The sequence below is a fragment of the Fragaria vesca genome, linkage group LG5, assembly GCF_000184155.1.
Source record: "Fragaria vesca subsp. vesca linkage group LG5, FraVesHawaii_1.0, whole genome shotgun sequence".
Classification (NCBI taxonomy): Eukaryota; Viridiplantae; Streptophyta; class Magnoliopsida; order Rosales; family Rosaceae; genus Fragaria; species Fragaria vesca.
In genome coordinates, this window is record NC_020495.1 from 24,089,602 (window position 1) to 24,100,648 (window position 11,047).

General features: G+C 36.3%; 1 protein-coding gene across 1 annotated transcript in view; it reads right to left on the minus strand.

Moving 5' to 3' along the window:
- Nucleotides 1-4,252: 4,252 nt before the first annotated feature.
- Nucleotides 4,253-11,047, minus strand: part of LOC101291930 (disease resistance protein RPH8A-like) — an 8,611-nt gene continuing 1,816 nt past the window's right edge. Inside the window, exon 2 of the mRNA XM_004301726.1 lies at nucleotides 4,253-6,125. Coding sequence (XP_004301774.1) covers nucleotides 4,253-6,125 — 1,873 coding nt within the window. The remainder of the gene's footprint in view (nucleotides 6,126-11,047) is intronic.

An 11,047-nucleotide genomic window follows, 5' to 3' on the forward strand; every position in this document is an offset into this window, starting at 1 on the left:
TTGTATGCTTTGAGTGCACGCTTAGTATATATGTTAGGGTTCTATAGCTTTGATAGTTTGATGCCAATGTCAATATCGGACTCCTCAAACTATCTAGAGAAGCAATTGTTAGTTTTTGCTAGCAAGTAAACTAAATCCTAGGTTTAGCAAGGCGCTAAGTTTATTGCGATGTCTTGTGATGTCTCAAATCCTTTTAGAACTTAAGGATCTCTGCATGTTTAATCTAATAAGCGTACTTTTAGATTGCATTGATTGAGAATAGTTTAGGTGTAGAGCACTTCCTGCCTAGCGTACGAAGTAATAAGAAAGGGTAATAGGTTGTGTTTCAAGCGTACCAAACCAACCTGAGCATCTTTATCTAGATTAATTGAACTATAACCGAACAAATTGTCTTGCGTGTGATTGTCGGGGTGGATTGCATCTTCCCTAGCTAGTTTTATCTCATTGTTTCCCAAAACCAAAACCAAAATCAGTTTTCGTCACTATTCTGTCCTCCGTTTTTCAGTATTTATTTGACATAGTAAACGAACTTCGATTCATCTGAATTTTTGTGTGTGAGTCCTTCTGTGTGTGTAGTTCGGGTCTGTAAATTCTTGTATTTTTCCGACTTGTTTAGGTTAGTCAACTAATTAGGTTTTCGACTGCTGTTCGCTAGGATCAGTAGTCACTTTTGTGACATCTTTTGAGTAGTTGGATTCATTTAGTCATCTGCGGGAATGACCCTTATTTACCAATACTATAAACGATGATCTAGTAGTGAATAGGGAAAATAAATTGGTTTAGAAATAATCGATCATTAGGTCCTAATATGTAGATCATTTCTGCAAAATTTCATTCAAATTGATAATCGTTAAGGTGCTCAAAACTGCAATTTTCATGAACGGTTCAGGATTGGCAGATTTGAACCGTCCATTGATTTAAGCTAGTTCGAAGCCTTAAAGATCACCAATTTGGCTGAAAGTTTCTAGAAATGATCTACTCATATATACTTAGAGGTTGAATGGTTGAGATGTTGATATGTGATCAAAAAGTTGGGCTAATGCTCAATCCCTCATATAAGATATATATATATATATATATATATATATATATATCAGGGCCCTTCCATTGAGGTATCCCTATTTTTGGCCACTTTTAGGGATAGGCCCACACCATTAGATCTGTCATTTAATGGGGTTGGATGGCTGGGATTAAAACAAAAAGTTACACACTTTATATATATCAAACTTGGACCGTTTAAGATCATTAAAAATAAATCGAAGTTTTGAATGGGTTAACGATCACTAAATTATCTGAAAATTTGTAGAAATGATCTACTCATATAAGCCAATGAATTGAACGGTGTAGATGCAAAAATTTGATCGGAAAGTTGGTGTAATGCCATATCCCTAGAAATAGTCAAACATAGGGATCCCTCAATGGAAGAGCCCTCATATATATATATATATATATATATATATGCTTAAAAAGAAATTGGAAAATGAAAATATATAAGGAAAATAATAAAAAATATAATTAATTATTTTTTTTTGATAAATGGACATTAGCCATAGATATATTGATAACTGAAAATCGGATTACAACATGAACATGACACACCCTCGTGGGCAAACGTTAGAAAAGAATCATGCGAAACTACCTAAGAAAACAAAGTCAACCTAGATAATTCCTATGCTGCAACCCATAAGCATTGCACCTCTCAAGGGAACCAGAACCAGAGAACCAAGAAAACTAAAAAAACAAAACGGAAGCAAACCTAACAAAGTCCTAGAAAAACCTCCTTTATTTTGATAATTAACTTATTCAATAGCACCAAAAAAACCTCACTCCACCAAGGCCCATTAGAGGACAACTGCAGCCCAACTAAGCCCAAACAATGTGGCTTTGGAGGAAACCCTAGCAAGCATCACCCAACCCGCAGCGCCGCCATACTCACCATCACAAGGCTCGCTGTCACCACCACCAACACTAGTGAAACCACCATGCCGATCGAATTCAACAGATATGGATTGCCGCACTGGAGAACAACCACCAACAAACCTGTCGAAACCTTTTCTCACCGCCATTGCCGGCCAACATGGACCGTTCATCTCCAAATCTTGCTCCGGGTTACCCTCCTTGGGGCTCAACTAGAGAGACCAGAGAGCAACGCCCAACCAAATTGTCGGACCAAGGACTGACTTGGGAATGGTTTCGGTTTTCAGGCATCTGAAAAGAGAGGTATGCGAGAGGGTCGAAACCTTACTCGAGTGCTGCGGTACCAGAGACGGCGCCGAACTGTTGATCCATTGAAAATGAAGAAAGAAGTCGTCGTACCCAAACTTGGGCGGCGGCGTTCGCTCAAAACCTTGTAATTAATTATTATTGAATTGGAAAGTCTAGAGAGAATAAATATAATATTTCTTTTTGTATAATTATTGTCCTTAAGAGTCATTGTGTATGAGAATATATATGTCATTTAATAATTCATAATAGAGTGAGGTATAGTGAGCAAATTTGGAGGTTCTAATAACCGTACTCATTTTATTTTTCTAGAGCATCATGAGTTATTTTATTTTTTTAATGTACTTGAGGTGTCAGAGGCATTTGAGGAAGGAAAGATACTATATCATTATAAAATCTACAGTTGGATTAATTGAGACATCAGCACTTTACAACCACATCACGATCTAACAGCTTTTAGTTAGCTAGTATGTTAGTGAGAGTCGTGACCTGTTGATTGGCTAACCTAACTAATACTGTGGAGGGCATGATTTTAATCTCATTGACACTGTGGTGAGGAGGTTTGGGGAGAGTTACATAGTCGTCTACAATATATAAAATGATAAAAAAAATAAAAAATAAAAACATCACGGATTTGAGAGCTTTTGGTTATATAATTGTAAACCCATGCGTAATTGATAAAATTTGATACTTGGATATGAAATAGAAAAATGATATCATTTACATACTTAGACATAATTAAGAGAAATTTTGAAAACTAACCAATTTTTGGTCATCAAGATGGTTTTTAACTTTCTTTTTTCATTTAGTTGAAAAATAACCATATGATGGTATAAAAAGTCTTTGTTACCCTTAATAACAAATAACCATTTTGAATATCTTGTTAACAAAAAGAATATATCTTGTTTGAATCTGAGCTTGAAGAGACCAAAAAGATTGGGGGTTGAGTTGAGATGAAGAAAATGGGTCATGTCTGTGTCAAATAACTCTAAAGATTCAGTTGGATGGTAAATAAGTTTAAATGGGATCGTTGGAGGTCCAAAGAGCTGTGACCATTTTCAGATCGAATCCTAGTTGAAATTTAACTTAGTCGAACTGGTCTCTGATTGCCAACAAATGATGAGAGCTCCATTAAGCCTAGACGCGCTCCAACTTTAGTATAGCTACTGTACTCAGTTCTTCCTATAACGAGGTTCTTGGTCGCCGTGTTTATTTTCTTATTTCTGCAAATCATAATTAGTTATGATCAAGGCATATTTTCTTATCAGGAAATAGAATTTCACATACAGTTGGATATAACATCTAAATTTTCTCAAATAAAAGATGAAGATGATTTATCTGCATTGCTACGGTTAGTTTGTACTTTTTCTTCTTTGCCGAACGAAAGTATGAAAATGATATCTTTATTTTAGGGCAAAGCGTCTCCTGGAGAACAATTACTTTATACAGTACTATCGAAAACAAAAGAATTGTATTACACCGGTCAAATATATATATATAGCAAATGATCCTAATAGTATTACGTTAAGTTATCGATGAAGCCCCTTAATAACAAAAACCGTTTTCAAGTTTTAGTTGTAGAGAATTGATACGGGCATAATAGACTTTTTGTCTTGTAAAATGGTTATTTTTCAACTAAATGAAAAAAGATGGTTAAAAACCATCTTGATGACCAAAAGTTGGTTAGTCTTCAAAATTTCTCCATAATTAAATCTTTTTCTTCTAAGATTCATTGTTTAGACTTTAATTAGTTTGTTAGGGAATGAGACCATACGATCACTTTTATGGCTCATGTGTTGGTATGCAAGAGTTTTCCTCCAACTGGTTTAAATACCAATGTAAATGCAAATTATATTATTTCTATTACCAAATTATTGAAAAATTTTTCTTGGACCACTGAAAGAAAAAAGAATCATAAGTTTAGGGTATTACAATACTCACCCATTTCGGGAATACAAAGCCTCTTTAAAACAACATCTTACAAAAAACTCTTCAATAATGAAAGAGATTAGAGGTGGCGCATTGCCAACTAATGGTGTGCAGACCATTTCATATAATCGAAATTATATCTTTGCACTAATTTGATCGAGTTTATTCTTGTGAATTCGATCAGGTCTTCATTAGTTCGAAGCATATCTTCAAACCCAGGTGAACCAAATATATTTAATTCCTGAAGAGTAGTCAATAACTTCAATCCTGGAACCTGCCTTAATTTTGAACAACGGACTGTGGTTAGCTGCCTGAGCTTCTGCAGTGCCCTTTCTTCCACCCTCCAAACCTCTAAATCCTCCTGAATTAAGTGGAGAAATTGCAGTTGTGGAAACCCTTCTGAGGAGCAAACCAATTCCCTGAAGGGGTATGATCCATACTCCATGGAAAGCATCTTTAAGTTTGGCAACCTCTCTAATATAACTATTGAATCTCTATGGAGGTTGGATCTCATCAAAACTAGCTTTATGAGGTTTCGTGGGAATCCATTTACATGAGGTAGCTTCTCTAGCTTTCCGCATAAACGAAGCTTCTGAAGATGGTCACACCGGGATAGTCCTTCAAGTGGTGGAAATAATTCATCTCCAAATTCATGATTGGTCAGCGACAACGATTGAAGGTAGCGCAACTTTTCAACGATAGAAATCACTAATGTCACCCCATCTCGTGATAGTGTTCTTATCATCAGTCGTCGAAGATTGATCATTTTGGCCAAACCATCTTCTATCCATCGTCCACCCTCTATGCCTTTTAGGGTTTGTAAATGGGTCATGGTACCCAATGCTAAGTCAACTGGATAATGTTCAGGTAGGAGTAGATGTCTCAGATTCTGTATCTTCAACTCTTTGAACATCAAATATGAACCACAAAATCTCATATCAAGTGTTTGCAGGTTCTTCAAGGACGACAGGCTTGTATTGTATGCATTCTTCCCTCCTCTTAGCCTGAGAAACCTCAATTGAATCAAGTCCCCAACTACGCTACATTCCCTGAGATCATTCCACTTACGATTCTTGCAATATAGTTCTAAGACCCTGAGCAACTTAAAATTCTTGCGAGTACAGTACATCTTTTCATGATCCTCGCCGAAAAAATGGAGGGAGCGTAAATGGGTTATTGGGTTTAGAAATTCATACGGATATTGTGCAGCGTGGATCGCAATCCTTCGAAATTTGGTCGAGTGGTGGGATGCTGAGGTCGACTCGTTTCCTTGGTCAGTAAATATTTCAAGAAAATGTTCCCTCCCCTTGGTGAGAGAGAAATCTCTGAGAACATCATGGATGCGAATGGTTTTAACGTTGCCAAGAGATGTTCGCGTTGCCACCTGGATCATGCACCTATTAAGCAACTCATTCAAGCAATTTTCAGCCACCCCTTCTTCGATTTCTTGTCCTTGTTGTGGTAAGAATCCTTCGGCAACCCACAATCGAATCAAATACTTTTTCTCTATGCTGGAATCTTCAGGAAAAAGCGCCAAATGGTGAAAACATGATTTTAAATGGGGAAGCAAGTCGTCGTAGCTTAGGGCTAATATATAGGAGACTCTAACTTCAGCACTGAGCAAATGCCAGCTGATGTTTCCAACGACGCGCTCCCATTCCGCATCCGATTTAGTGGAAAGTAATCCTCCGAGCACAACTACTGCCAGAGGCAGACCAGCGCATTTAGCCACCATCTTTTTTCCAAGTGTCTGCAAGTTAGAGGGGATATCAACCACTCCCGGGCGTGTTTTCATGAGAAACAGTTCCAAGCTCTCGTTGTCTGTTAACATCCGCGGCTCATGCGGAACGCTCCTTGGATCTGCGTATACAGCAACATCTATAAAGCGAGTAGTGAGCAACACCTTACTTCCCATCTCCCCACTAGGAAATGCATCTTTAAGACCATCCCAAAGCTCCTTTGTCCATATATCACTATGCCATATACATCATCAGACGACAGTCCAAGTCTGTCGTCTGACATTTTTTTTTATGTCGTCTGAGGAGCTGTCGAGTGATGGTCTATCAGACGACGGAGAATAGCCGTCGTCTGAAACGCTATCACACGACATATCTTATGCCGTCTGAGAAGAGTGAAGATTGAAAAATTTCAGTAAACACACCACAGTTAAGTGTGGACTAAATAAGCATCCAAAAACTGTAATATCATATCACAAGACACATCAAATGTCGTCTGTTTTGTATACCTACCACATATAAGTGTGGACTGATTGGAGAATAATTTGATTTATTGGATTTTTCTATCAAATCACACTTCAATTAAGTGTTGAGTGTGTGCGTTTACAACGTCAAAAACTTGTAATACATGTGGTTATATAGAAGATCTAACCTCACTTATCTGTCGTTTCACATTGTAAACTATTAGAAATTTTTTTGGTGCTTCTGTCATACGACATTTAGTTGTAGTTGCATTTGTATTCATACCACATATTTTTACTTTTCGACTTGGTATTACCACAGTTAACTGTCGACTGAATGAAGCGTTATCATAGTTTGTTATGATTTTGTCGTGCCGAGGTCCTTTACTTGACATATATATGCCGTCTGATTGAAGAATTACAAAAATTTAATCTTGTGACTCCTTCTCAGTCCACATATATGTGTTGAGGTAGCTTATATCCATCAACAATTTTTTGTGTTTTAAGTTGTTACATGACATTTGGACCACATATATATGTAGGTTGAGGGATAGCAAGTAAGTTTTTCCTACCCTAAGTCGACATTTTAATAGAGTTTAATTCTGTAAAATATGTCGTCTAATGCTCAATTGCACTACATTATCATGTTTTTTGGGAGTTTACATATGTTGTTTGATTTAGTACGAGACGACACATTTGTGTCTTTGGTTGCATGATGTTGCCTGTCTGTTTTGGCTCAAAAAGTACTGTTCATATGGTAAAACAGCCTCAATTTAATACAAAAACCTGTGCATTTTAAACCATATATACCAATCAAACCTCACACATTATAAAGCATAAGGAAATCAAGCTGCATTAAACTTGTAGATCATACTACTTAAATTAAACAAAAGCCTTGTAGCCATTTCCAAGTACACAACATATATAAACAAAAATATATGTTCGCGCGAATAAGTAAATTTGTTCAACATAGAATAACTTAGCTACCTAGTTGGCATCAGACGCATAAAATAGGCATATTAGTCATAACTATTTATCATGTTCCAAAGTTATAATGCAGTAAAGCAGCACATCTATGTATGAGCTATACTACTATAAACCAACATCAAGTCTGATTTTACTGGTCCGGAAACTGTAGCACATGCTCTGCCCACTCTCCTCGAATCCCATCAATTTCCTCGGCTGTGTAAGTCAGACCAGCCCTAGTTCCCCACTGAAAGCAAATGCAGCATACATAATGAGTTTCCAGTATACGTATCATCAGAAAATACATAAATTAACTAAATAACAGTATCAACATTATAAAAAGTGTCAATAAAAAAAAAGTAGCCAAATAGCTGATGTATAGATGGAATATATATAATCGCATTCATTCCACTGCCAGGAGTCAAAAGCAATCTATTTTGACCGACCCAAACACGTTTTATACCATTCCTGCTGCCATCTTGGTTATGATCTGTCAATCAAATATAAGATAGATTCAGAGAGAGAGAGAGAGAGAGCAACAATCAGCTATTTGACAGGTTATGGAAAGCAAGATGACATGAATTGCTTCCTTTCAATAGTAGCAATATAGCCAGATACAAAAAATCTAGCACCTACATTATTAAGATACATGAGCAGCTAATATTTTAAGATTGAAAAAATATACAAGTTTAGTTCAATATTGTTTGCTGCTCACTTTTAATTAATCCCCTAATGCTTTTTTTCTACCTTACAACAGTTGCAACAAGCACCATTTTACCAATAACATAGAGTGGTCTAACCTAAATGCAAAAACTAACTGTTCTGGACAAACATGATGCGAAACTTCACTTCCTAACACACAAAAGGATATGATACTAGATGTTCTATACCAATAAATGATAAAAGTATAACCCATCGAATCAAACAGACGTGCGTACACTAAATGAATAGAAGCAAAAAAGACATTATATACCTTTAACTTGATCTGCCGGAAGAGCATTAAAGGTTGACTGCACAAAATTTTGTAGGTAATTGGGTTGTACGAAAGCTTTAACCTGAAAAGTACCACAGCCCACAGTACTAAAACTAATCAGTACACATCAGTAATGTAATTAGCTTAAGAAAGGTATGCACCTGCTAACATGCTATCTCTATTAATATTGTCCTTCTAGATTGTACAAAGTTGACTCAAAACTCAAAAATCTGAAAAATTCTTTAACTCCTCGCTATTATTATTTATCCATGGCAGCTAACATTGCATATTTGCATACCATACTCATTTAAAAAAAAAACATAAAGCACAATATCTATGTGGAATCTAGTAATTATGGCTCGGTATAGCACAGATTGAACATAGTCCACTCATTTTCTTAAGAGTAACCACTAAACACTGACATTATAAGGATTAGTCACTCGGATGATAATGACATGATAAACATCTTACTCAAATCACCTATAGCAATTTTCATTCTAAACTCTTTACCACAAACTTTAAATCCAACTCAAAATTATTACTGCAACTATCCAAAATTTGAAACGCCAGAACAGAGCCAAAGCTTCATACGTACCTTACTGTTCGGAACTTGAGTCAAGGAGAAAAAGAGAGTTGCAAGCAGATCAGCAATGGAGGTGAGAAGCAGAGAGCCTATAAATAGGCTGGGAAAGTTGGACATGCCCAGAGAGATTGCTCCTTTGTCTCCTGACTGCAAAATATTAAACAACCGCATTACAAAATCAAAATGAAAGAGAAACGAAATGAAATTGAATATAAGGCTTATGGGTCAGACGGACTTAGATTTATCCGTCATGGTGGATGAGCAGGAAGGGACCATGACCATCACTGGCACCCACGGTATCCCACATCTTCGTTGGGGTTCATCAATGGCTTGCCATCTTCGTGAGGATTGTGAAAAATTGGAATTGGGGCAAAGTGGAAACCCTAACCCTAATTCAAATTGGGGGACAGAGGCGTACGAATTCGTAAGCCATGGTGCGGACATGAGCTGCGATTTGGATGAGAGAGATAAAGTGCAGTGCTTCCTTTTGGCGCAGTGAGGAAGACGAAGAAAAGAGATTGTTTGGGCCTTTGGGTATAAAGGAGTTTAGTTTGGGATTAAGAAGGAATGGAGCGGGATTTGAGCAAAGGAGAAGGATACGGAAGACGAAGGAGGTGAAATCTAGATTTCAGTGTATGAGGTGAAGAAGAATAAAATCAGACGAGGGTAAAGAATGAAGGATAAAGAGGGAGGTAAATGAGGTGTGTGGGTATTTGGGATTTAAGTACGTGGTTTTGTTTTTGATGGAAAAAAAAAGTGTGGGAAGTTTAAGTTTTGGTGGAAAAACTGAGCGGGAGCCGAAAAGAAAAATTCGAGATTGAGGTGTTCATCAGACAACATACATATGTTGTCTGAGTTGACCAATTAATACCAATCATTATTCTAAATTAACCAAAACACTCATTTTGGTCATCAAAGTGTTGACTTTTAAAAGTATTTTTCAGACAACATATATATGTTGTCTGAAGTTATTAAGCAAGATTCCATTCATGTTGACCGCATCGACTGAGATCCGAACTTTATCGAAAATGCTTGAATTTTGTTCTACACCCATAATTCACTATCATGTTGACATCTGACACTCAAACTTCAAAAAAAATTATTTCCGTCATTTGAATCACAACGTGCGTACTAATGTGCTATAACATGTTTACTAAGTTCTTTGTAAACATACATCTTTATAAGACAACTATATGCAAGAAACAAAATTTACCTAATATGACCGTTGGATATGATCGCAGTACTTAAATATGTATGTGGAAGAAAATTTACCCACTTTCGATAACTTATAGGTCTTGATCATTAGAGTCAACTTCAATTATACATAAAACGTTCCTATTCTTCCTCATGAGGAGCGATATGATCGGTCGATAAACGTGTCTAAATGTTCACATAAAATAGTTTCGTTGACACTAAATGAGGGTATAAGAATTGACGAATCTCAACTTTAAGTATTAGTCGGTCTAGATAAAAGGGTTTTCGTTTAGATAAAAGTGTTGACTTTTAAAAGTATTTTTCAGACAACATTTATATGTTGTCTGAAGTTACTAAGCAAGATTCCATTCACGTTGACCGCATCGACTGAGATCCGAACTTTATCGAAAATGCTTGAATTTTGTTCTACACCCATAATTCACTATCATGTTGACATCTGACACTCAAACTTAAAAAAAATTATTTCCGTCATTTGAATCACAACGTGCGTACTAATGTGCTATAACATGTTTACTAAGTTCTTTGTAAACATACATTTTTATAAGACAACTATATGCAAGAAACAAAATTTACCTAATATGACCGTTGGATATGATCGCAGTACTTAAATATGTATGTGGAAGAAAATTTACCCATTTTCGATAACTTATAGGTCTTGATCATTAAAGTCAACTTCAATTATATATAAAACGTTCCTATTCTTCCTCATGAGGAGCGATATGATCGGTCGATAAACGTGTCTAAATGTTCACATAAAATAGTTTCGTTGACACTAAATGAGGGTATAAGAATTGACGAATCTCAACTTTAAGTATTAGTCGGTCTAGATAAAAGGGTTTTCGTTTAGATAAAAGTGTTGACTTTTAAAAGTATTTTTCAGACAACATATATATGTTGTCTGAAGTTACTAAGCAAGATTCCATTCACGTTGACCGCATCGACTGAGATCCGAACTTTATCG